The 27,991-nt window shown below is 41.9% G+C and overlaps 1 protein-coding gene and 1 long non-coding RNA gene across 3 annotated transcripts in view; one reads left to right on the top strand and one right to left on the bottom strand.

The window, feature by feature from the left end:
* LOC125978533 (uncharacterized) overlaps positions 1–27,991 on the bottom strand; it is a 61,128-nt gene that overhangs the window by 15,884 nt on the left and 17,253 nt on the right. Inside the window, exon 1 of one of the 2 annotated variants that reach the window (XR_007485075.2) lies at positions 4,264–4,385. The exons of the other annotated variant lie outside the window; for it this stretch is intronic. This is a non-coding gene — a long non-coding RNA (uncharacterized lncRNA). Of the gene's footprint in view, positions 1–4,263; positions 4,386–27,991 lie in introns of those variants that run through there. 2 annotated transcript variants of the gene reach the window in all.
* On the top strand, positions 7,169–27,944 carry cdh5 (cadherin 5). The gene is made up of 15 exons (XM_049735915.1): positions 7,169–7,547; positions 12,643–12,882; positions 12,998–13,277; positions 13,380–13,502; positions 13,619–13,786; positions 14,113–14,291; positions 15,325–15,438; positions 15,685–15,827; positions 15,968–16,101; positions 17,134–17,243; positions 17,393–17,495; positions 20,702–20,832; positions 20,893–21,007; positions 22,675–22,807; positions 23,596–27,944. The coding sequence occupies exons 2-15, from the start codon at positions 12,646–12,648 to the stop codon at positions 23,993–23,995; spliced, it is 2,370 nt and encodes a 789-aa protein (XP_049591872.1). The 5' UTR covers positions 7,169–7,547; positions 12,643–12,645; the 3' UTR covers positions 23,996–27,944.

Below are 27,991 nucleotides of genomic sequence, written 5' to 3' on the forward strand. Positions count from 1 at the left end.
CATTTGAGAAGATAAAGGCACCATTTCGTTCTTTCTCGCTAAACGGGGAGCTTGTCTTTTCTCACCTTGTTTGCCGAGCTAGGCGACCAATCAGAGGGGAACGCTTTCACGCCGTCGGCATTTTAATACTCCTTTTTGCGACATCGTGAGCTGCTTTTTTATTGCCTCATTTTAGTCTTGGTTGGCTTGTGTCAAACTGAAACAACAACAGGGTGTTTCTTTACAGTAATATAAGTATACCATTTTTGAGTTGATATGTGTTGCTAATTTGGGTGTGCCAAAGGAGCGGCTATTTGAGGGTGTATAATTATCGTGACATCCATGCTATTTTCCATTCTGTGATATTTCACATTATATGTTAGCATTAAGCTAGCATCCATCCATTTTCTATTCTATGATTGATCAAATGAGTTGGTTTGGTCAATATATGATGATGAGTTATTTTTTGTCCATTTTACTTCAATTGGGGATGCAAAATAAACACATTAAAGCGAGCCTAATATTTAAAAAAACGTGTTCTTTTCATTTCCTGAACGTGATGCTACACGATAGACTTGACAGTGGGAGAAAACAGGGACTGCAAAAAAAAATAAAAACTTGAAAAAGTGTCAAAATGGGAAAATGGTCCATCTCTGCCTACCCATCTCAAAATATTGGACCCAAAACAAAACAGGTTTTTTTAATCATCAGATTCATGTTGATGGAATCGGTGGATTCCCAAACATAAACAATGCCAATCAGGACAAGCATGCTGCGTGAAGCAGTGGAAAAGCTGCCTCCAATCAGCAAGGCTGCCAAAAACAACCCGCTTGGACAAAACACACACATAGACACACACGCACACACACACACCGGGAGTTTTTGCATTCGCTAAATCAAGTCTTAAAACAATCGTTTGTTTACCTAGGAGAGCCGCTGATTGCCGTCTGTGATCTTTGCTCTTGTTCAAACATACAAGCTGTTAGGAAAAGATGTCAAAAGTGATACTTTAAGGGAAGGGGGTGGCTGAAGACCCCCCGTGCAAGAATTTCCTTTCCCTCTTCAGTCACTGCAGCATCATAAATGGAGGCAAGTTGACCCCAAGTGTGCCACTTTACGCTCTCATGGAATGTTTCCCGATACTTTTGTCCGTACATGGAAACTCCTACTCGGAATCCTTCTATTAACGTCATTAGCGACATGAAAGCAGCCGATCCGACTGTAAGTGTCACAAAAGAGATATGAGTGGAGTTGACAGACTAATAAATGATAAACAAGTGTTCGCCTGACCTAGTGTGTGCGCACGTCTTTGTTTGCGTGTACGTACGTGTGTGTGTGCGCTTTCGTCATGTCAGCCGCTTGCTGATGAAAACGAAGAGAGACACGAGTGTTTAAAGCGCAAATATTTTCAAAGCCCGCCTTGCTCGTCAAGGATGTTGACGGGGAGAAGAGGTGCTGCATTATTTAGCGGCCGTCGCAGACAAACACGTTTTGTTCAACCCTTTTTGGACTCCATTACGGGTTTTTTTTTCAAGGGAAAATGTCACGTATGATATAGTTTGTCATTTTTGGATGAAAAAAAATCCATTTTTATTTCCTGTGCAACCATTTGTTAAAAAAAATAGAGGTGCAATGATTAATTAACAATTAATTGATAGTTTCTATAATCGATTTAGTAACAATTGTCAAAATAAAGTCGCTGTTTTTCAAGATACTTTTGAAATGCAGAATATGAAATGAAGTCTGTGTTTTTCAAGATAAAAAGTCATGTCTTTGTGTTTCGATTCAATAAAAAAAAGAAATACAAGGTGACGGATCTTCAAGGAAAGAAAGTCTCTATATTACAAGAATAATTCTCTTTTGTGAACATCTTCAACAAAACATCCATCCCCCCCCTCTTCACCGCATTGCTCTTCGTCTCCCAGCAGCGACTTCAAACGGCATCGGTAACGCTGCGTTTATTGGCCTCCGTTTGGAGATAAACACACTTTCAAATGGAGCAGAACAGCACAGACTGGCAAATACAGCAGGAAATGCAGCTTTTTCCAAATAGATAAAACTGAATTAAAAACTACTAACCTACAAGTGATGAAAGAATTTTGAATATTATTTCCAACAGTTTGTACTCTTCTGAGACAAAAAGGATTTTTCAGTTTAAAAAAAAAAAAGCCCATTATATTCGCAAAATGTTCCTTTAAGATGAAAAGTCACATTATGAGAATAATAAGGGCGATGATATTCAAACAATTTTTCAAAATAGAGGTGCAATGATTAATTAACAACAATTAATTGATAGTTTCTATAATCGATTCAGTAACAATTGTCAAAATAAAGTCGCTGTTTTTTAAGATAATTTTGAAAGAAGTAATGCAGAATATGAAATGAAGTCCGTGTTTTTCAAGATAAAAAGTTATGTTTTTTGTTTCGATTCAATAAAAAAAGAAATACAAGGTGAAGGAGGAGCCCATCATATTCGCAAAATGTTCCTTTAAGATGAAACGTCACATTATGAGAATAATAAGAGCGATGCTATTCAAACAATTTTTCAAAATAAAATTCAATTCTGGAACAAAAACACATTTCTTGGCCAAATGACCTGCACACAACCTCTCCCAAGACCGGAATGATTTTGTTTTTCCAAGATTTCGATGCTATTTGACCAACATTGCATCATCCAGCTCACGCCGAGCCCAGAAGACTTACCAGAAGCAAACGTTATCTCAATAGTGGATGAACCAAAAAAGTATGTGCGCGCTTTCATTCACACCTCCCCGTACTCCCCTCCTCCCAGTTTGACTCCCATCCCACCCCCACTCATCTTTTAACTCTAACGCCATTTATCCCCCCCCATACTCAACAACTCCATCACCCCTGCAGCAATGTTTCACATTAGCGAGTGTATGTCAGGTTTGAGAGTTGCACACACAAGCTGGCGCACACACAGACACACAATATGTAGCAGTCAGTCATGCAGGCTAACACTTTCTAATAGTTTGTGCCACAAAGAAGTACAGTAGACGAGAATTTATGAAAACACCCACGGACACACGCACGTCTAAAGGCAAACATTGTGGAAAGCAAGCCTGCTATTTTTAAAGGGCACACTTCACAAGATATCATCTCCTCATCATTGGTCCTCAGGGACTTTGGGCTATTTACACAATACACACAGACACACACAATACACATCCACACACACGCACGCACAGTCAGTGTCAGGATACCAACACAATTAAATGCAACACTTGGAATGCAACTGTGTCTACTTTTCTGATAAAAAATATTATATTATTATTTATATCTATTATTTTCTGATAAAAATATTATATTATTATTTATATCTATTATTTATTTGAGTTAAAAAGTCATATTTATCAATATAGTAAAAATAAAGCATTTTTTATAAGAATCAAGATGGCGGTTGTTTTTGAAAATAAAAATAAGGCTAAATGATATTAATACAATAAAGTCATATTTAATAAAAAGTAAAAAAAATTACAAGTTTAAGATTTTTCTATTAAAAATAGCGACATTGTTGAGGAAATATTTTACATTTATATTTTTGATTTCCCAAGAAAAAAAAGCATGAAGTCGATTTTTATATGAATGTGTCATTTAGGGAGAAGACTTCATATCAAAATAATAGGTTTTTTTTTTTTCTTCATCAAATCCTAATAAGTAGTCCAACATTTTGAGAAAGAAGTCATAATACTGGAAGAATAAAGCCATCTTTTTCTCCACACATACACGCACCAAGCTTTGACCGCTGCGCCAACATTGCTATTCCTCAACATGATAGACATGTTGTAACACTTGCTAAAACGTGTTAGCCGCGTAGACGCTAAAGGGCAACTTTTAATGTCGCCCTCCCCCTCTTCTTTTTTTGGTATTCCCTGTGTCTCGTCTGCCGGCCGGCCAGCCAGCACGTGATGATGCAAGCGACGGCCAAGCGGCGGCAAGAATCAGCGCTCGGTCGTGAGCTTAATCCTCCTTACCAGATCGCACTGGGAGCAACATGAATATTCAATGTGCCGCTGCTGGAAGGGTTTTGGTTAGCTGTGCTATTAATTCTTGATACAACACTGCGAGGTGGCGCTAGCCATGAAAAACTGGCCGTGTGTAGCGAGCCATGTGAGGCCATTGCCAATTGCCAACCACTTCCAAACATGCCCAAGGAGGGGAAGTGCACTGACCAATCACGATGAGTGTAGACCAGAGCACGCTATTGGATCATCTTGAACGGTGGATTAGCATCATGAGCACAGTTCTAAATTGGTTTCCTACCTCCACCAAGAGCTTGTTCAGTATTCAGAAGGCTGGGCCTTATCCACTCTTGCCCTGTTCCTTTTGGTGTCCCCCAGGGATCAATCCTGAGTCCTGTAATTTTTTCTGTTGCCTAGGGGGGAGCGAGAAAAGGTCTTGCTCCCCCCTAGGCAACAGAAAAAATTACATTTCATTCCATTTCTTTGCAAATGACTCAACTGCACATCACACATACGTCCGGCAAACCCATGCAGCCTCTATTAAGACTTTTTGGGGAAAATTTTTAATCTAAATTGAATTAAAAAAAAGTCACATTGGGCCAAGAATTTTACAGCTGTTGGGCTTATCAGGGAATGTGGATGTTTCTCAGAGTAGAAACCACTGAGGGACTGTTGGTCCTGTTCTTCCATGCTTGTGGTAAAACATTGTGTTTTGATTAGAAGGAATGAAGCTATATCAGGTTTGGCTATGAAAAAGGCTCCTTCAGGCTGGGGAAAAAAAATAAGTGTCGCATTCGACATTCTCTTGGTTCGCCTCGTTCCTGTCGCGTCTGGCTGGCGGTGCTTGATGTCGGCCTCCCGGCGGTCCTTCTGCCGTCCCGCCGCCATCCGGGAGAACATCAACCACTTTCTTACATGTCAGCCAGCCAGGACGGCGTTTGGAGTTTTTTTTTTCCTTTTTTTTTTTAAGGAAAGTAGGCCATGAGCACGGCGAGCTGAAGCACGAACACACGGGAGGCAAAGCAGCGGGTAAACAAGAGATTTTCCATCATGTTTGCCATGTTGCGTTTGATCGACTCGGAGACGGACGTCATTCTTCGCAGAGACAACTGACACTCAACGCTCTGCTCATCACTCTCTCGGTTCCCCTTCAGGAATTGTTCAAATGCGTCATTGTTAACTCTATTATTAAAACCTATCAACGATTGATGTCCAATTCAAGAGGTTTTGAAGCTGAAAAGTGACGCGTAGCAACTCTTTCTAATGTCAGATTGTCACTTTTCCCCAGCTTGTCTGTCTAAAATGACACTTAAACACGCAAATTCATGGCGGGAATTCGGAAATTCCCAAAGACCGATGGCAAGTAAACAGATGAGAAAAAGTGAACCATGCCAGCTCCGAATTTGATCGACCGGAATATAAACCATCATATTTTCTATATGCAAATCCAGTGGAAGTAGAAATAGCCCGCTGCTTCTAAGTGTGCCAGAGGAGCGCAATCAAATCGGTCACGATAAACACGTATAACGTATTTAGAAACGAATCCCTGGATTCCTTTTACGGGGTTTTTAAAATCTGTGACGCACGTTTGTCAGCCACCTCTGCGAATGGACATTAGGAGTTAACTGGTTGCAGAAAGCAGTCACGGCGCCACCTCTGGGGAAAAGGGCTGATGAAAAGTCTGTTGTTTTTGGTACGATCAAACCACTTCTCTCCATTTTGCTGCAAGCTGAACAGCTATCTCACTCTGTCGTTTAAGTGTGTGTGAGTATGTGTGAAAGTTGATGCCTCGGGGGTTCGCTCCAGAGTTAATTGCCTGCTCGTTGCACCTCCCACAGCGTCAGTGATTTTCAACGAGCTTCTCCAAACCTCATCATGGTGACTTTGTGGGATGACAAGCAGATTACTTAATCAGTTTCTTAATCCCGCCCACCCGCGGGTTCTGATTGGGCAAGGGTCGTTAAATCCATCAAACTCCGGGAACGAACACATTGTGACACTTTTTTTTTTGGGTAAAAAGTCAATTAAAAGACAGAAGCAGAGCTTTGAAGTGACACGAGAAACTCTAAATAAAATGCTTTAAGCAAATGTAGCATACAGAATCAAGGACGACAGCATTGACTAGAAAGACTGTTTGCTTTCTATTTACTTTTACCTCGTTATATAATGTTAGCAACTTCAGCTAATAATATTCAGGATTATTAATGGGCAGATGATTTTGAAACATAAGAGTAGCAGTATTATAAATATTCAAAGTATAGTCTTAACATTTTGCTAGCACTGTTAGCATAGTCTGAAATTTGAGCTAGCAAGTTCATATCGTTTTAAGTAACATTGTTAGCGTGCTATTATGAACTATTACGGTCACTCAAAAGGAAACAATAAACAGGATTGAGCATTTGGGGGTGTATTTTTTTTTAAATAAAATAAAACAAAACTATCGGTGCACTGCAATTGGCTCAAAGATCAAAGCCAACGAACCAAAGATGGGTCAAATCCACATTTCACTCACTCAGAGGCTTTCTTTAAAAACATCTCCAGGGAAGAAAACATGTGTTGTATAATAATGAGAAGGTTTAAGGAAAATAACAACATTTAGGAATGCACTTATCCACTCAGGGAATTTCAAAGTCAATATTTGTTTTCCCCTATTTTCACCCGATGACACGCAAGGCGACAATTTGAGGGGAAAAAAAAATATCGTCTGGAGGGGAAAATGGCAAAGTGAGACAGCATGATATTTTATTCGAAAAATGCACACACACACAAAAACACACTAACAGACACACAAAATTATACACACAAACACACACGCATGCACAAAACACTGATATTATCATAAAAATGTGTGCGAGTGTGAGTGTGTGTCTGGTAGGGCGTCGCTCTCATCTCATTTGCCGGCTTAGACAAGATCTTTGTCTGACTCTCACACACACACAGACACACACACACACACGCACGGCCGCCTCATGTGGTGAAATCTCTGTGGATTATCCCCAATAACCTGTTTAACTTAATCCTTATCGCAAACACATGAATAATAAATCCACTCCTTCTCTCCCCTCCCTTTTTCCACTCTCTCACCTTGCTCTCCATCATCCTCCCCTGCTCCCTTCCTTGCATCCCTCCCTCCCTCTCTCTCACTCTCTCTCTCCCTCGCTCCATCATTTCTACCAAGCGCACCCCCTCCCAAAAAAAGCTCAGTGTAACTGCGTCTGCTGCTTGGTGGTGGTGGTCTTTCCCTCCTGGACAGGAAGACGAACAGTAGCAGGACTGGACACAATAACAGGAAGGGGAAGTGGGTAGTGACCTTTTTTTTTTGTTTGGGGCGAAAGACGTTAAGAGTGAAGTACAATCTGAGGGGAGGAGAAGGAGGAGGAGAACCTGTTGGTGCTCCCAAAATATTCTCCAGTTGCTATCTGGAAGTGTGTTTAGCACGGCGTCACCACTTCTTTTGGGAGGATTTCGACTTTTGGAAGGAACGTTGGGAAGGAATCAATACTAGTGAGAACCTATACGGGATCAGGAAGGATTCGGAAGGACTCGCAAAAGATTCTGAGGTCTCGGACGCTTCAGCACTGAGAGGTAAGACTTTGATTCTGCTCATGGGACACTTCATTAGGTACACCTGCATAGTCTGTTGGCAAAATTCTGATGGATATTTTAAAAAAGATAAGGTCGGGAGATTTCACTCGACTTACAGAACTCTTAGGTACAGCCAGATTATCTAATAACAACCAATGCAAAATTTCATATCTTGTGTTCCCGTCAACAGCTAAAAACCTCAATTTTTGCAATTAAATATATTGTCACTTTTTTTTTTTATGTGACGCACTATCATAACGTTCCATAACTTTTTTTTTTTCCCCCACTAATGAAAACAAATTCAACCAAACAAATTAACCCTTGAAGGCTCCCGGGTGTAGCCACTGCTGTAGTTAATTGGGGTTTAAGATACCACTAGATGGCGCCACATGAAACATTTTCCAATTAGACATGGTTTTGGCCTGAGCACAAAACGAGATGAGACGAATGCTTCAGCGACTGACAACTGGTAGGCTCCCCCCGAAAAAAATTTGGATTACGCAGGGAGTGACGAATGACTGAATTTTCTTTTACTTATGTAAGAAGATTTTAGACGCTCAGTAGACTATTTGTTGCCATCAAACAAGAGAGGACACTTTAAAGCGTCTTTCAATTGCTGTATTTGCACAACTTGATATTTTTCACCCCCGCTCCTCCCTCGATGGATTTGCATCCTGGAGGGAGATGGACGTGATTTGATTTGTTGTTCCGTTGCGTCGGAAGCCATCCATGCAACTAAAGCCACTGGTCTAATTCCTGGAGAGGCAAAGATGGGGGAAAAAAAATCTGGGAAAATCCTTTGGGTGCCATCTGGGAGACTTGGTTGTCCCGCCGTTACGTGGACGCAAGCTCGTGCACACACATGCGCAGACGCACACGCACGTACGTGATTAGACGCATTCGTTCAGATGGATGTCAGAGTGCTCGACAGGCTGTCCAGCTGTGACGAAGGCGGCTCGGCGAAAGTTGCTGGCTGATTGCTTCAGGAAAGATCAACTTTGATTTATTTGGACTGACAATTTGTAGGCACAATAAAGATAATAGTTATAACAATTATATCATGGTTGTCATGTTACAAAAACTCTTGTAAAGCTTTGAAAGTCTTTTTTTTTAGTTTTCCATTTTGAGTCTTTCATGCTGCTTTTATTTTGCAGTAATTATTTCTTCTCATTTCAAAGGCTCTACTTCCTGTCTCCGTTTCCTCATTATCGTGATTAGCCGTTTCTGAATTTGCATTCTTTTCTGTTCTTATGCCCTCGCAAAACGTTATCAGTTGAATCCTAATTTTGTCCCACTTGAAAGTCTGAATGAACCAAGAATGCACAAAATGTTGTTTTTATCAGCTAGCTTAAACTAAAGATGCATCAGTTGAAAACTTGTGAAGGCTTGGCTAAGAAAATAGTAGCTGTTTTGATTTAGAAAGAAACTTGTGCTCTTAGAAAGAGCGTTCTCGCATTTATCTTTTGCTAGACCGCACTTGGCGAGTTCACAAGAGCGTACGGCCATTTTGTCTCCACCTGTGCCCAAATCCTTTTGTATAAATAGTCTGCGGCCGCCGCTGTCCTTTGTAAGATAATCTCATATACTGCTATGTCTGACCCCAGCCCATGTTTGTAAGCTTGACCTTTTTTCATGCGACATGGAGCCCGTGCTTTTTTATTTCTTGGCTTTTTCTGACCTTTTATTGCTAGCTTTGCTGAGATTGTAAACTGTTACTTTCTTGTATTGTTTGTTTCCCTGCCTTTTGTTGTGATCTTTTGTTGGTACTTTAGGAACACTCACTAAATCTTTTTTCCACTTTTAACACCTGTGAAGTGTGCATTTTGGATTTTTTTTTTTTTTTTTGCACCTTCTCTTGCTAAAAACAAAAGCATTACGATGTGGCGCCTGCGGAGTGTTAGCTCACGGAAAATGACATGTATAATAGGTGTGGAATTTGACAGGGATCAAGGAGCACTTACTCTAAATTGCTCCAAACTTCTACAAGTTGTCTATAATGACGTCCATTCGATTGCCAGAAGTCAGTCGAAAGATGGCTTGTCATTTTTCTCACTATTCTGCACGTTAAAAATCCTCACTTCCATTCATGGGCCGTAATTGGTCTCTATTAAAAGCTGACCGTCAATTTTCTCATCAGGACATCAACTATTAGTGTCAGACCAAATGAAGCTTGTGTGTGTGTGTGCGTGTGTGTGTGAGCTGGTGTGACTTGCAAACAGACAGATTGTTAGAATCTGCTATGTGATTAAACCTGTTTTAATCCCAACACACACACACACACACACCCACACAGTTGTAGGAGGATAAAAGTGGCGCTAGCATGTGAGAAGCAGCCATTACAACCCGAAACAATAATGACAGAAAGCATAACTTTTTTTTATTTGTTTTGCTTTCGGAGCAGTGGCAACCAAAATAGTCAAAACTTATTTGACGTTATAAATGTGCACAAAAAAAAAACAAAAAAACATTCAGTTGGAATATATCAAATTGAATCGTACATTCTATCATCTAGTGGAAAAACATATAAATGTTCTGCCTGTCAATTTATGTCGTCGGGGTAGAGTGGATGAGCAAAGGTATATTTATTTGGGTATACACATAATAATCTGATTTATTGAATCATTTCAAACCTCGCACCTGATGATCACTCAAGGCCACGCCTTAATAAATAGACGTAAATAAATAAACATTAATTGCGAATTGAAATATTTTCGACAGAGGAGAATGCGAGACGACAACATTTTGGCTGTTTTTTTTTGCTAGCGTAGCGCAAGGTAGGTCGGAGTCATCTGCCACGGACCGAAAGCATGTCGTCGTCGTGGTTATATGCTGACGTGCACGCCACAGCTGCTGCCTGCGGACAGTGCTCAGATGTAATTACAGATATTCTTGGAACTTGTTTATTCGTTTTGCACTTCTGTGGTAAATAAGGTGGAAATTAATGAGACGATAATTACCGCACAGAAAGTGTGAAAAAGAAGGAAAAATAGCAGGTGCAACAGCACAGGTATAAAAATCTTTCAGCACGTTATCATAAATAAAGATATATACATTTATTCTTATGTAGTGTGAGCAACAAATATGAAGTTTGTTACTGTATTGCGTTGAAACGGCACTATTAATAACGAAACTATATGGAATTAAAACAATCGCAGATTTATGAATAAAAAAGCGATTTGCCGTCGATGTGCTTAGGCCAAGGAACTATGTTGAAGTGAGTTGAGGATCTTCATTTAGACAAAAATTGTGTTGCACATTCGTAACAAGAACCTGAGCTCAATTAAAAACTTGAGTTGAAAGTAATCATATCAGTTCAAACTATAAATTCCATTATAAATGTATTCAAGTATGTCATTTCCTAAAAATATTTTTTATGAAATTCTGATGAGAGATTTCATTGCAAATGCTGCCAGATGTGTAAGTCAACCGAATAAAAGTAAATAACGAGCTTCCATGTGAACGAGAGGATGAGTGACGGAAGGATGACGAGCTCAAGACAGATGACATGTCGGCAGAAAAGTGGGAGAATGAAGGAGGATGAGGAGGAAGCACGCACACGTCCACAGATGGAAAAGCAGGAAGGGAAGGGAAGGGCGTGTCCTCCTGCGCTAATGACCGGTCTTCATTACGCATGTTTTCCCAGAAGGCTTTGTGTTTACACTTCCTGTGGCTGATTAAAGGGAATGGCTAACACTCCTGGAAAAACAAAATGGCCGTTTCTGGAAACCATATTGTAACTGGCCTCATATGCATTGAGCAAGAAATGAGAGACAAAGTATGAAAGAGTGACTCATTTACTGTAGACATTAAATATGCACTTTAACGAGACTGGTTCTATTAGATGTCCTTGGAATATCTGCCGTGAAAGAATCCGTTGTTATTTCAAGCGCTTGATCGTCAAAATAAAAGAGACCTTGAATGCCGTATTTCTATTTTCTCATTTAGAAAAGTCACATGATTAGAAGTCTGCAGGCGGCAATAAATGAGATGCATACATTTTCAAGGTAAACTATTTGGCTTCAATTTCATTCAGCAAATAATTCAAGGGGGAAAAAAAAAGTCATCACATTTCCACTTTAATTAATTTAGCCGTGAAAGGACAGAAAAGACTGGCACGCAAAAAGGAGGACAAATGAAAAGTGTTGGTTGGCGTCTTTGTTTGAGCTGATTTACGGGTGAGGGGGGGGTCATGCACGACGGGTCGCTACAATATGAGATTAGGCCATTAAAGAGAGGCGGGCCGGTAATCCCGGCATCCTAATCCCGCTTTCTCCCTGCAGGCCGCTAATGGCTGACAGACAATAAGATACCATAATCTATACAGCGGCTAGAGATCGACAACGACACGGACAACGCTGGGATAGGTTGACACACAAAATGAGATAAAGACGGTTCATTTTATTCTCAGGGTTATCAAAATCCATTGCAACTGGAGCGATCTGGTTGTCTTTAAGGATGTTTCACCTCTTATCCGAGAAGGCTTTATCAGGTCACGCAATAATTCTTGGTTGGAGCGGCACCAGCCTGCTCTCCTCGCTTGTTTCTCTTTAGTTCCTCTCATGCAGAAAATGTTCCGCTTTTAACTACGAGCTTCATTTATTATCAGTATCGAGGGTGTATCAAAATCAGGGCGTTCACATCGTGAAGTCAGTCATCAGGAATGTTCACTTTTGTGTATTTTATCACCGAGGTTGCTGCCAGATGACGTCAACCCCCGCTGAACTTTTTCCCCCACATGGCGGACATGCTTCATCACGTCCTTTTAGCACTTCTTCCAGTTATCTTCCCAAGCGAGAACAAGAATCGTCGGAAAATGTCAAACCGTCGCTTGCTAAGTGTCCGATAAAGACGAGCGCGTCCTGAGTGCTCGGTTAAAAGTGGGCCGGCGTGTTTAATAAATCCCCCCGCGGCCTCCGGAGTGAAATGCTTGGTCCTAAATGTTCCACCGGGTCCTATTTCTGAGGAGCTTTAAGAGTCCTGGTTGTCCACGATAGGCCGTGGAGGACTTGCGGGTTGTGTGCACACAGTTGATAAGTGGTTTTAATGTCACACTCTTCTTCTTCCTGATCTTCATTTCTTCATCCCTACTGCTCAGATCATGGCTTTGCTCCGGGTCTGGACGGCGGGGCTTATTCTGGCCGTCGCGGCCTGGTCCGTCTCACCCGGCGTTTCCGAGGACTCGGCCGTGGGCAAGGAGAGGCGGCAAGGACTTGCCGAGGAGATTGTGAGGAAGGAGACCTATCCTGTTCTATCACGGAAGAAGCGGGAGTGGATCTGGAACTCGCTCTATGTGGAAGAGGAGAAACCCGCACCCATTCCCTACAAGATCGGACAGGTAAACCAAAAATGACCCCCAACCGCATATTCAAAATGATCATCCACTCGGACGGATTATGCAGAATTTTGTGGAGGAGTTTTACATAATTAGGCACTCTGTTTCCTTTGTCCAGCTCAAATCCAGTCAGAAAGTGGAGGTGAAGCGGTTTAAAATTGAGGGCGAAGGCGCAGATGTCATCTTTACCGTGGACCACAAGGGTGACCTGTTTGTCAGCAAGTCTCTGGACCGCGAGGAGAAGAGTGCGTACCACCTGACCGCCAGGATGTACGACGGCAACAACAAACTCATCGAGGACTCGGGAGACTTTGTGGTCCAGGTGACCGACATCAACGACAACACCCCCGTCTTTCCTAAAACTTACAACGGATCCCTCTTGGAGAGGTCTATCATAGGTACGTACAGTTATAGAAGGAATTATTCTTTTTATTTTTTGTTTAATCAATAAATCAATAAAGAAGTATTAAGTTGGACTGTCACACTTATTGTTTTCACAGGCACCAAAGTGGTCGAGGTCAGGGCGACGGACGCCGACGACCCCACCACCGCTAACGGCGAGCTCCGCTACTCTCTGACGCCCGACGGTGACCTGTCTGCCTTTGAAATTGACAGCATCACAGGTTTTAGCTCATTGCACCTTTTTTCTAAACCAAATTATAAACAAATCTTAACAGGTCTATCGTCAGCAAGAGTTCTTAGCATTGTAGCGTGCCTTAACTAACTGACGTGCGTCCAGGTATGATCAGCTGCAAGGTGAGCACTCTGGATCGCGAGACCAAGAGTCAGTACATGGTGGTGGTCCGGGCTCAGGACATGAGAGGAATGGCGTCCGGCAGCACGGCTACAACCTCCGTCACCATCAGCGTCGGCGACATTAACGACAACATCGCCTCCTTCACCAGATGTAGGGATCACTGTGATTTTGTAACGTACTGTATTTTAACACACTTCTCGAGCTTGTTTAACGAGGATATACATCTTCATTCTTGGTGAATTCATTTTTTTTTTTTTTGGTCTTAATCTATTAGAGTACTTTCTAGAGCAAAGTGTTGCAAATGGGGGTAAAACAACAGATAACAGGCCTTCCGGGAATGAAATAATTGCTCGTGTTTCCCCATTTGTGTAAACACGACGGTTTGGCACAAAAGTGATTTTGAAGTATCCCGACGACACGTTACTATGTTTAACCGGAGTCGAATAACGACTAATTGTGTTGTATTTGTTTCGTAGCGACGTACGAGGTGCAGGTTCCGGAGAACCACAAGCTGAACACAAAGATCGGCACTTTGGAAGTGAAGGATGGAGATCAGATCCAAAACAAAGAGCCCATTTTCTCTCTGCCGAACAACAACAAAATATTCTACGTGGAGCTCGGCCCTAGGAAGGACGGCAACCTCATGCTCAGACAGGTAATTATGAGCTAATTATTTCGAACCATGGATCTAAGAAAGAGTATCTATAGTCCTGATCATCTGGAACACGTTTACTGGGGATAGAGTCGACGTATTTGTTTTTGGTCCCAACCCCCCCTGCAAACAGGAAGGCTCATCTAAGTTCCAAATACACAGGTTTGTGGTTTGATGTGACATTTAAGCGTTTTTATCCTCGGCTGACTCCAGGCACATAAATAGAACGTGGCACACGAGCATTACAGAACATCCGCGAGCCAGAAAGAACATAAGCATCCGAGGCAAAAGCCACATTTTTGAAATGCCCTCGCGCATATTCACACGGGCGGTTTGATAAATAACAATGTAGGGCATTGCTCGTCTGTTGAGTGGAGATATTTCACACTCGCAAGGTTTCAGATAAAGTATTTAAGAGACATCACAGAGCACAAAATGTATTCCAACGGCATGGAAGGGAAGCGCAATCCTCCGGTTCCGCGGCCCGTTTAGTCGGCGATGGGCCGCACGCTCGTTAAAGGTGTTTACAGGCTGCTTTCGGAAATGATCGGGAGCGGGAATAATCCAGTTAGACGCACGTTTCGTCTACCTGTCCGTGGATAAAAAAAAAAAGGTAAAGTGATCTGCTTCTAATACCCCAAGAAACTGGAACAGGAAGGGGAAAGGGGAGAATTGCGGTGCTTAGCACTGGATGTTTGTTCACATCAAAGTGGAAGCGGAACACAAGCACGGATTGAATACATTTGGAAAGCACAAAACGCATTCCACCGATTTAAAAATTCTATATTTTTTTTATATAAATTCTCAAAAATTCAAAATTCTCAAAAACAATCAAGTATTTTTATCTAACAGTCTTAGCACTTTGTAAAAAAAAATACTGCATTAATCTTTCAATAGTACAACACTCCTCTAATCACCCAAACACTACTTGCTTCTTGTATAACTAAAATTTATTCAAATTAAACATAATTTTTTGAGTTTCACTGTTTCTTATTTTAAGACTTTACTTTTGAACTGTCTATTGGGTGTTATTCAGGCTCTGGACTTTGAGACAAGAAACAGCTACTCGTTCAGTGTGCAGGTGCGGGAAAACCTGCGAAACTTGCGCTTTCCCGCTGACAACGTGCTCACTGCTGTCACCACGGCACAGGTAAATATTGCTGACATCAATAACTTCATAAAGTACACTGCTTTCTTTTAAAAAACACAATGGAAACAGCAGGGGCCCCAAAATTGAACCCTGCGGAACACCATACAACAGTGGGCCGCTCAGAACAACCAAGGCTAACTTAAAATCTGCCGAATGAAAAACACCACCAAATTAAAGACCCTGGAAGGTTTTTTTCAGAATATTAAAGACTTTATCAACATATGATGATTACGTCCACATGTGCAGGTGATCGTTAAAGTCTTGGATGTGGACGAGCCGCCGGAATTTTCACAGCCGATGTACACCTTCAAAGTGCCTGAAGAAAGACTGGTCAACAACATCGGCATCGTCAGCGCCAGAGATCCGGACAAAGCTGGCAAGGGTATCCGGTAAGAATCGATTGCGGCACCGGCGGCAAATACGCGGCCATGGTTTTATGACCCGATTGACAATATGGAGGGAAATATGGTGAACGGGAGGAACGAATGTTGTCAGGAAAATGAGTTGCTACTCTGTGACTGCCCTCAAGGTACTCGATCTTGGACAAGGATTGTCCAATCGCTATCAATCCAATCACAGGGCAGATGTCCACCCTGAGGACTCTGGACCGCGAGCTGGAGGCCACACACATGTTCCAAGTTAAAGCCCAAGAGGAGCCAAGCGGTGCGTCATACACACACATAAACACACCCTCTTTTGCACACATACACACTTTTATGAATTCAAAACAAAAGCTCCTCACAGGCAAATGGAAGCCATGTGTCGGATAACATGCACTCGGGGAGAGAGTTACAGAGGCCAAACTCACAGTTTCTCTCGCATATGTTGGAAACGCAGCATGTAGTCAATCACCAAAGGAAAAAAAAAAAAAAAACATTAGACACCTTGCCAACGCACCTGGCCGAGCCTCAGTGCGAGCAGAAAATCACATTATGCCGTCTCTTTGTTCATCTGCATCCTCCCAAAGCAAAGTCTGTATTTTTAGACGGGCAGCCAACAGCATTCAAAGATCTATTTTCGTGGTTTGTCATCATGTTTAGGGCGCACAATGGTCCCCCGAGCCCCCCTCGACAAGGTCTCCGTTATAGTGAACCGCACGCACTAAAGATAGTCGCTACATTAAATGGAAGACATTAAAAGAGGCGACGAACAGTGAGGCTGCTTTAATGTGACAAATAAACAGCTTGCAAATAGAAAGCCTTTTGTCCATTGGCCTTAATCATCTCAGCCAATGACAACAACATCTGCAGAGAGCTTTGGGAGGAATAAAAGTGAAATTAAAGCTGAACGCTGGAATGAACCGGGACGAAAAAGTTGGGAGGTGCGCTGAATGACGAATCAAAAGCCATTTCTCAATTTGCATTTTTTTGTCTATTCTTATGTCCTTGTGATTATATTTGATATATTATAGTATTTGGAAGGTTATTGCTACAATTTGTGGGTCTATTCATGATAGAGGAATGAAAAAGGCTCCAGGTCTGAATTTGGCAAGGCCCCTCAAAATGACAATTTATTTTAAGGCAATAAAAGGAGACATCCTGAAAACCAGTCAGGAATAATCAATGTCTGACTGAAGGCCATGTGACAAATCCAGATGGGATTATTTCATACAGAGCACAGTTGATTTCTTTTCAGTCGGCAGCCAAGTCAAAAGCAACGCCTGGAGGCAGCTCAGTGATTGCTGGTTGATTTCAGGTTTGGAGTCTTTTGTCAAAGTCAACATTGTCGTGGAGGATGTCAATGACAACGAGCCCCAACTGGATGTGGACGAGATCTTTGTGTGCGAGAATGACAACGCAAACACGGTAAGTTTCGATCATTCGAAAAACTTGTACCACCGTTAACTAAAGTTGAAAAGCTGAACTTTATTTGCGTCATGATGCTGTTGAGGGATATGCGGACTATTGTAGACTTTTTGTTTTTTTTCACAATTTGCGTTTGTTTGTTTCCTCAGGTGATCGGAACTTTGAGGGCCACCGATGAGGACGACCAGCCGGCCTCGTTCACCTTCACTCTGGCTTCTCCCAGCTCCAACTTTTCCATCAGAGATTTTGGCAGTAAGTTGCCGTTTTTTTTTTGTTTTTTTTTGTCTCTTTCTTAATGCTGACATGGAAGTCATTCAGATGGCTACATTTTGTTTCTGGCACCCACTCAGGGGCTTTGAAGCTTGTCTGTGTGCTCAGTAATGTCTGAAACTGGAGGCAGCAAATATTTTACAGATGTCCTCCTGTACAACAAATAAGTTAAGAAAAGTGTTGGTACCAATTCAGCTTTTTAAGGTGACATTTTACTCGAATCTGTCTCCACTGAGTCCAATTAATACAAAATCAGGAATGCATGAACGAAAATATTTATTTTGTTGTTGCCATTTTGGGGAGGTGGCCCATTTCCAAGAGTTGGACCAGGACTAGGGAATTTGCACAACAGCTACCAAATGTGAACCAGGTATAGTAGACAGATGGGTGTCGTTAAATCACAGCTGTAACTCAACATTGAATATTTGACATGAAACACGAGATTTTCACTGCAATGGGAAATGTCTGTCCAAAAATGACAGTTGTTATGTGTCGTTAACCTCTTCATAGCGGAAGTATTGGATCTTGTTCCAATTTGAGATATTATAGACAGATGGGTGATAATAAATTGCGAGGCATGTTTTCATCACACAGAGATCAGGCTTTGTGTAACGAGAAAATGCGATTTGTGTAGAAATTATGTACGAATGCGAAAGAGGTGAGGCTAAATGTTTTCGAATGAATTAAATTGATCTTGGGAGTAGTAGAAACGGTTTCCAAGTGTTTCGAATGAGGTGAATAGTTTGAATTGGAATGGAACTTGCTCTTTAAAATTCACACAATAATTTCAGAGCGGTAGCTGTCATGTCCAATATGAAATATAAAAATCCAAGCCTGAATGTTTCAAAAGTGAACCTCCCACCATTTGGTTCAAACATGGATGTTCAGCTATTAGTCAAAGGGTAACGCTTGATTCGTGGTTGCATCAGATGTCTTTGGACGTCTCGAGCCAAACTGATCGTATGAATGAAGAAAAAAATGGAAGAAAAAAATGGAAGAAAAAAATGAAGTGAATAGTAAAGGTGTCATCAAACGAGACACTCAGGTGAAGCGTTGCCTTTTAATCCGAGTCGAACCTGGAATAACACGCGTCGTGCGAGAAAGATAAACAGGAAGGGGGGAGTGGCTTCATCCATTTCCTGTGCGCTGGTGCCCGAGGGAAGCCCGACATGCTGTAGCGATGACGGAGGGAAGACAGATGAGGATGATTTGGAGGAAAAAGATGAAAGGAAGCCGAGGGCGATGAGAATTAAGGGAGATGGTTCACTGGATCCAGGATGACGAATCATAATGACAATGGCACTCAGCAGAGCCTCAAAAGTCCGAAATATGTCCATTTTGACAAATATCCTTTAACAAGGAGCTGAAATATGCTTCTTTTCTTTTCTTACTATCTTTATTTTTTACTATTGTACTGTATTTTATGACCGTAGTGTAGTACCACTTTGTGCCACAACATGCCAGGCAGCACTGAGTGTAATTGACAAGAAGAAGAGGTTGCCTTATCCCCCAGAAATATTTGCTGTTCTCGCAGAGAAGGATTCTCTGTGTTGCTGCTTCATGGGTGGCTCATGTTTGAAGATTTATAAGAACCATACCTTTGATGCTAATTTCATTAGCCCAGCCTATGGCGTTTTCCATAAAATGACGGCATGAAACGAGCAGACTTTCATTTAGACGGATTTATATAGTTCGGTTGAACATTTTGAAATCTACGTTTGACTCGTTTGACATAATAAAGCTTTGGGAACACTGCCGAAGAAGGTGAAAGCTATAAAGTAAAGGAGAAGGAATGAGCGAAGGTCAGACAGAAAGTAAAATTGCTCGCCGACATTTGGTGATCAAACAGAGAGAGAGCGAGAACCAGACAGATCATTTCAGAATCTGATTTTCACCAAGTAAAGTTTTGGCCAGCTGAATATTTTGGAAACATTGACGGTTAAATCGGCCATGAAATGTGAAAGGGGAAGGAAAACTTCTTCCATTTGCCTTTATACTGCAAAAATGTAAAAATTCTGGAAGTGGATAGATAAAGAGTGAGAGGGAACTAGACAAGGTCATGCAAAAGTAAAATTCCTCTCAGACATTTTAAAAAAAGAGACGTCGCAAAGGATGGATGGTTGGCAGGCTTTAAAAAGACACGAGGGAGGTGGCAACATGAGCGATGAGTGCATTTCACAACATGTCATGTGTCGTCTCCTCGCACCACTTAACACTGGCTTTACACACACAAGAGCCTCAAAGTGAAGGTCCTGTCAAATATTCATGCATACAAGGCCGCTTTCACCACCTCGCCCTGGTCCGAGTTGCCACCTAACCTCCAACCGCTCTCGTCACATTCCCCCATGGCTCCGAAGTGACAGCCACCGGCGTCAACATGGATTCCTCCACATTAGACGGCCAAGTAAACACAAAAGTGCGGCGAGTTGGGATAACGAGAGTCAACAAAGAGAGTGACAAGAAAGACTGCGAAGGGATGCGGGGCCATCCGGGGAGACTTTCCCGCCAAACAAAGACGAGCGAGGCGGGAAGGTGCAGGACAGGAGATGTTTAGATCTTTTATTGACATGCCCTTTGAGACACGACTTGTTTTTCATTGGACGGTCACAAGATAAAATAGAAGCTGTCTGGTGGGATGTATCGTGTTGTGTTGTGTTGTGAAGTGTGTCGCGAGTAGCGAGGGACGACTTGGGTGAGGTGCACAACACTGCAGTACTGCAACTTTCATGATTTTGTGGATTGTTTGCGCTCACGTTAGTCACAGAATCGGTCTGCGCTCAAGTTCTTAGCCTTGGTTCCGTTAGCTTTGGCTATGCCGATTGCCGTCCGTTTGAACAAAATTTATAGCAGCCTCAGGAAACCTGTGCAAATGTGGTTCGTGACTTAAGAGAATATTGCCCGGAGTTTGAACGTCAACAACATCGCTTTAAAGTTGAGTTCTGTGCTCCTTTGAGATGGCCAGGCTCCCGTTTTCCTGCCATTGTCAACTCTGAAATTCCTCAAGCCAATAGAGAGAGAGAAAAAAAAAAATCGCAGGCCTGAGCAGGAAGCTCTGACCGCTTGACAAATGGGTTCATTGTTAGACGGAAGTTTTACGTTGGTTTCTTGGCTTGGTTGTTTTGTCTTTAAAAGGTTGCCCATTGACCAGGATGGGAAGTAACAAATACTTGTCGTCTATTTGTGTCCAGACAACAGTGCGTACGTCCTGGTCAATCAGGGACCGTTCAACCTGGACGACCCCACGGATTACAGCGTGGACGTGAGGATCAGCGACGGAGGGCAACCCATCAAGTCCAGCGTCACCAAACTGGCCATCAAGGTCGGTATTTGCGACTTAACCTGGCGATTCCTTCAATTGACACGATGTGGTGTTTCGTAGGCGTGCCGCTGCGACGCCAGACGCATCCCAACTCAGTGCAAGGCCGAGGCGCAGAAGATGGGAGTGAGCGTCCACGTCCTCATCGCTATTCTACTCTGCATACTCACCATCTTGGGTCAGTTCGAAATGGCCAATCCTGAAATTAGCGTCGAGTTCAACCCCTTCGGAATTCATGTCGTGTTCTCGCCCTTGCGTTCCCGCGGATAAGATTTCCCGTGGAAGAATTGTACCGCCTCCCGGTGTTGTCGGTTTAATGAATAATGGAGAGACAGATGCGGAAAACAATGCCCGCGGTTTCCAACTCGTTGCTATTCTCTTTGATACCTTACCCTCGCCCCTCCCTTCTTGGCGTTCTGACTCATTCAACACACTTGTCACTGCAGGGGCGGGGGGGGCGATACAAATATTTTGTCGTACTTGAGTACAGGTATCGACAGTTGCTGTGTTTCCAGAACTGAACGGACATCTGAACTTGACACGTTAATTAAATAGACAGTCCACCGTGGTTGTGTGGGATAGGGATCTTGGGGTAGAAAACTGGGAATGGAAAATGGTGGGAAAAAATGGTAAAGAATAGCAGAGTTAATGAGGAGTTTATCAGTACTTTAGGTGCCGTCTGCTTATCAAACAGCGGCAAACATTAAGTGGATGAACTATTAATACGCTCCGCTCGGTCTTTTTCGTCTGGAGCCCCACCGGGTCTCCTTCTCTTTATCAAATTCTCTCACCACAGGCCAGATTAACTATTTAACGCTGTTGTCGTTATCTGTCGTGCCCTGAAGCAATTTAGCGCCATCGCATTAGCTCCCTACTCGCCACTAGTCGTATTTGACCCCCTTGACAAAAAAAAAAAAAAAAACGGAGAACATTTTCTCACTGGTTTGCACGTCTTGCTTCCCCTTTTTTTCCCTTCTTCTGAGTCGGCTATCTGTCAGGCTTAATAAAGTGCGGAGCATGTGTTGTAAAAGATTAATCTGTTGCTTTCCCAAGCATAGCGGAACGAGGCACGCTCGCCCAGCGCTAAAAGGCAAAGCGAATGTCGAACGTCCGGAGAGAGAGTAAGAAAGAGACGAGTTCATATCAGGACCCCGAAGCGTGCGGCCTTAATCTAATGTCAGAAGCGTCCTTCACTTCTCCCCCTTTTTGTCCTTCACTCCTTCTTCATCCCTTGCTTGCTTTGTCATTCACTTCATCCATTCTTTCTTTTGATGAAAATGAAACGTCTTTTCTTGCCCATTTTTTTATTCATTGATTCCGTTCTCCCTCTCTTGGTTTTTGCCCTTAGCACCGTGCCTCCTTCCGTAACTTCTCACGTTATGTCCTTCACTTCCCGTCTCTTCCCTTCCATCTTCTTTCCCACCTCTTCCTCATTGATATTCCCTCCATCCGTCTCGCCGTCCTTGCCGAGTCGTCGCTGTGTGTTTTTCGAGCTTCTCGCGCTGGAGGCAAACTTTGCAGACACCTAAAACCATTCGGCAGCTCACTTTCCCCTCTGTTTTCCGAGCTGGCTCCCTCGTTAGCGCACCGCCTTATTTCCTCTTCCTTCTCGCTCGCTTCCTTCATGGCCCCATTCTCATTCCTGCCCTAATTTCCCCACATCTTCACAGAAAAGCCTGACCGCTTTAATCTTGCCAGCTCAAGTTTTCACGCACTCGTTAATCGCGTCTGTCTGTCAAACATCTAAAAATTGCCGGAACAACTTTTCCTCATGTTCCAAGAATGAAACAAGCAGTTTCTCCCTCCCCCGAAAAAACTGAAAAAGGTCTGTCGTGTGTCTTGCAGTGATAGTCATCCTATTCGTGATGAAGAAGCGCTACCACAAAGACTCCCTGGCCGGTATGAAGAATAGCGGCGAGATCCACGAGCAGCTCGTCACCTACGACGAGGAAGGCGGAGGCGAGATGGACACCAACGGGTATGTCGACGTCAAAAATTGCGTGTCATGAAATAAAATTCGTGATCGCAAATCATTTTTGATGGTCTTAAAACGTGGACATATTCATGGAGTACGGTAAAGAATGACTTGAGATCAGAATAAACGACCAAAAAACATCAACATTCTAGAAGACAGCTGCCAACGATGGTGCATTTTAAAAAAAAACAACAGTATTACATTTCAGGATGAAATAATCACATTTAAGGTATTTTTATAGCTGTCAAACATGAAAACGGTAAATTTGCTTATTGCCACATTTTGCGAAATTAGATGCCGCTTTTTTTTGCGCGTATCAATATTTATTTAAGCGACTTAGTCACGCGAGAGACACTTTGTACTTGAAGAAAAGCCACATGGCGTATTAATCCTCCTCCGTTTGCAATATTTATCCCCTCTGCCGCGTCCTATCATTTAGTGACCTAGTTTAGCTGAAAGGAATCATAAAAGTTTTATGTAATCTGAATCTAATCTAATGAGAAGCTTATTAAAAGACGCCCGCTTAATGCATTGCTCATGTTTAATGTTCAAATAGCATCACCGTCACGATCCATATTAACCGATTATGTTCAGTTTATTTCTGTTTTTCCTAGACTGTCACGGAGTGGCTTTTCAGTCACTTGGTTTTTTTTGTTTGTTTTTTTTCGGATCAGGCCATGTACATTTTTGGGGGGGGAAAGGTACAATGAAAAGAAACAACACGGCCAATACGAAACCTTGTTATTTCCCGTTCGACTCCCAAAATACTAAAATCGTCTTTTCTCCTTCAGCTACGACGTTTCTATCCTGACATCAGCATTCCACGACGGCTCCCTCCTCCGCCACCCTGATTGCCTCCCCCACCCGTCTCTCTACGCTATGGTCCAGAAGTCCCAGCCCCACCATCACCAGCACCAAATGCAACCCGCCTCCGCTTGCAAAGGCGACATGGCGGCCATGATCCAGGTGAAGAAACACGATGCGGACCACGACCGCGAAGGCTTCCCGTACGACACCCTGCACATCTACGGATACGAGGGCCCCGAATCCATAGCGGGGAGCCTCAGCTCGTTGGGAAGCTCCTCAAGCGGAGGCTCAGACTCGGACTACGACTTCCTAAGCGACTGGGGCCCCAGGTTCAGGACCCTGGCTGAGCTGTACGGCGTGGAAGAGTCGGATTACTACCACTAGTTGACCTTTTTACCATCACACCACATATATTTCCAGGTGGCAAAATCTCAGATCAGTAAACCGACCATTCCATGCAACTTGACCACAGAGGCAGACTCAGGCATAGTTAACATGACCTTGAAGAACTGACTAATTGACTTTGCTGTTGCTCTGATTTCTTTTGCCGGTAAAATGGATGCAGTGAAGTGTTAACGTTAGCTAGCAGGCTAGCCATTATGTTTTGCTAAATTACTAAAAAAAACAACCCAACCTGAGATTTTATACATTGCTGTGAAAAAACGAGTCCCGTAAACCTGTTGATGGAAGTTTGGTTTCCAGTCTGTCCTTTTAGAGTCTTAGCTACTACGCCCTCAATGTATCCTCCTCACCCACTAGTTCCACTGGATTCATCTTCTGGCAACATCCAAAAACACAAGTTTTTGCTCTAGTTTTAGTTCACGTCAGAGGTTTTCTGCCACCCGGAAGTAGCATGGCGTCTACTGTTTACAAACATTAGGAACAGGTCTTCGGTCTACAGCAACAAGACACTTGAGCGGGAACTGCCAACTTTGATAGCATCACTTTTGTTTTAGGACATAGAGCTTGGAGAGACTTCACAAGCTTCATTCTTCTTATCCAATCAGATTGAAGGATGTCCCATGAGTGGGAGTGGCCGCATCAACACAAAAACTGCCAATGAAGATCCTCAGCTCACTTCGACATAGTTCATTGGGATCAAGATGCCAAAATGGTTGTAGCATACAATGAAGGATAGGTTCTTGCCGTCCCAAAAAAAAGTGAAAATTTGCTCAACTTTGACATTCCAAGTAACTTCAACGTAACTATAAATGCAAACTTAAGTATTTGACCTGGTGTTGATTAAGCAATTCTGCCAAAATAGACGAGCAAAACAAAGATTTTAAGATTTATGTTTTAGCCTAAATAAAAGTCAAACCTATTTGGTTATTTTTTTTTTTGCTCTCAGTAAAATTTAGCTCGTTTTCTTCAAGTCATTCGGTCAATTTTGAAACTGCAAGCGGAGAGAAAAATTTGTTGAAATCGAGTGAAGGAAAATAGTCCAGCACAATTACTGACACGGCTTTTCCGTGGTTTTTTTTTTTGTTTGACACTAGCCATCATCGCGCTCATTGTTTGGCGAGGAAAGCTCAACTCTCAAAGGCCTCCTTGCCGCGCACAACTCAGGAAGCGCACAGCAGCTCGGAGGTGCTTCAACTACTTTAACCTCTCATCCCTTCTGGCTACTGGCAGCTGGTGGAAGTACATTCATGGAAAATAAATAGACAACAGCTGAATGGGGTGGGAACAAAAGGCCAGCGGATTGATTCCGAAAAGTTTGAGGTTATAGATTAAGATGAGTAAATCCAATTTGTCCAAGTGTAACTGTAGTAAAAAGACACCAGGTCAAACGATTCACTCGTTTTAGCCAATCATAAACAAAAGAAAGTCATTTCTAGAAAAGGCTCAATAGTGACTTTATAGTAGGGCAGCATTTTTGGAAGATCATGTGTTTGCCAAAGCAAAACGAGGCGTTATAACCCTTAATTATGAAATCATCTTTGACCTATACAAAGCTTGAAGAAAGCCATTTCTGGAAAAAAAATGAGCGGAGGAGTGAATTTTTTAAAGGAATAACGAGCACTATGATGCCGAGCTGCCATGCAAATAGGAAACTTGAAGAAAGTCATTTCTGGAAAACGCACTTATAGTCCTGTGCGACTTATATGTTGTTTTGTTTTTTGCGGCGTACTCTGGAGCTTATAGTCAGAAAATTATGATATGTGAAAAGTGGTTGTCTTTAAGCCTTGGTGCAGGTCTACGCTCAAATGTGAAGAATGTATTTTTGTTTATTGCTGTTCTTGCTTGGAAGGCCGCTGTCACAATAGCTGGAAGTCACTTTTGTGTTTCCCGTCGGCATTCACGTGTGAACTTGGTCTTCCCCTGCAACCTCCCTCTAATCAGAGCTAAGCTAAACAGCGCTAAGCTAAATTTCCTGTCCATCTGGGGGAGGGTTCGAGGGAGGCGTTATCTGCCCGGCGGTCTAACACATTGTCCCAACTTCCTGTTCAGTGGGCTTGATAAACTATCTTGGAGAGGAAAGCTGAGGGGTTGAAGGTTAAGGAACAAGACAAGAACAAAGAGGCCGTTTAAAAAGCTCTCAATCACAACCACACAATAATAAACTTCACAATATTTCTAATTTCATAGTTATACTTCTAGTTAAACACAATACACCAATTTTACGGAATTTTACGCTTCTCTATCATTCACCATCAAGAAACTAAACTGACAAAGAGGAAAAATGAATACCCTATTTCTTCAACTAATGGCCATCTCTCTAATAAAATGCCACAATAGCAAATACTACATAGATTTTGGCACCATCTTGTGGTGCTGATGAGCACTAACACGTTCAACCGAACAATATAATTAATATGAAAAGCTAAAAATAGGAAATGGAAATTAGCATGGATGTTACAGCAAATCTAAACCTTCACACACCTCGAGCAGCAACACATACAACCACAGAGAACTACGTAAACATTGTCTAAAATGTTCAACCAAATCGTATAACATTATTTAATGAATTAATGCTAACATATATCATGCCATAGACGGGAAATGGAAAATAGCATAGACGTTATGGCAATTCTAAATTTTGAAACAACTACGACTTGATATGGAGAAGCAACAAATACGACAAAAAAATGGAGTGTTAAACGCATTACAGGTGAACTGGAGACAATTTGGCCACTGACTAGAGAGTAAGGCATTCGTTTTTTTCTTTTGTCCACATCTCCCATTAGGACATTTATTTTTGAGGAGAAATAAGCTCAAGGTTGAGTTTGCCGGACAATCTAAAGCATGGAACTCTCGCTGAGAAAATGTTTTTTCCGTCAATTTTAACACAGAATAAGTCTAGACAGCCAAATTGGCCTGCCATTTTCTCTCGCTAGCACAGAACAAAATGTGCAAAGAAAAAACGGTCAACCTGAAAAAACAAACAAGTGCTACATATAATGAAATGTTTTTTCCCTTCACGTGTTATTGACCATTAAATTGGTCTTTGCAGGTTGTCGAGGCAACAGCTGAAAGCAGCAAAACTATGAACACTGAAATTATTTGTAAGCTTTTATTTTATCTATATTTTTTTTGCTTTAAGGTAAAAAAATATCAAGTGTCATTGTGATGGCTAAAAAAATTAATATGTTTCGATTAATTAAGTCATTGTCTCAGGTTGGGACGCAGAAATGGACTTGTGTGTGCGTGTGTTTGTTCTACTTTTAAAAAATCACTTATTTTCGGTATTTATCGCGTTAGTGACAAACTTTGACATGAAAAACATAGAAAAAAAAATGTGCCTCTCCTTGTGGTCTTCTTAATTGCTATTTTTAAAATACTGTATTTAGTCGTCAATGCAATCGCAATTTTACAGTAGGGCTGTAAAAAGGGTCACTCATTGGAAGCATGGAGACGACAAACATGTTCTCGATAAATTGAGATTTAGTTTGAATTTGTACAAAAAAAAAGTGCTACAACAGACGCTTAGATTTTGCCCTTAATTACGATTTTAATTTTTAAAAATGCCAATTACATACCAACATTTTTCCCTCCAAATTATTTACAATGAGAACATTATAGACATTTACAATATTTTGTTTTTGAATGTGTTGGTTCCCGTGCAATTTTGTACAACGTCGCACTAAATGCTCATGATGATTTTAAGGTGATCATGTGACCTTCACAAATATTCGAAAAAATATATATCCTGTATATTCTTTGCTGTGTAAATAGAGAATCTGTGTGCCTTCATTATTTCAAGAAAATGATACTGGATTTTTGTTTTTTTTCTATGATATTGTTTTTATGATGTGTGTAAAGTAAACAACTTTTTATTACCTGACATTTTTGTAAGTGTAGAATTAAAAAATAAAGTTTGGAGATGTTTTCAGCTGGTGAGTGATGTTTGAATACATTTTTAGATGCAAGAGCGATTGG

The sequence above is a fragment of the Syngnathus scovelli genome, chromosome 12, assembly GCF_024217435.2.
Source record: "Syngnathus scovelli strain Florida chromosome 12, RoL_Ssco_1.2, whole genome shotgun sequence".
NCBI lineage: Eukaryota > Metazoa > Chordata > Actinopteri > Syngnathiformes > Syngnathidae > Syngnathus > Syngnathus scovelli.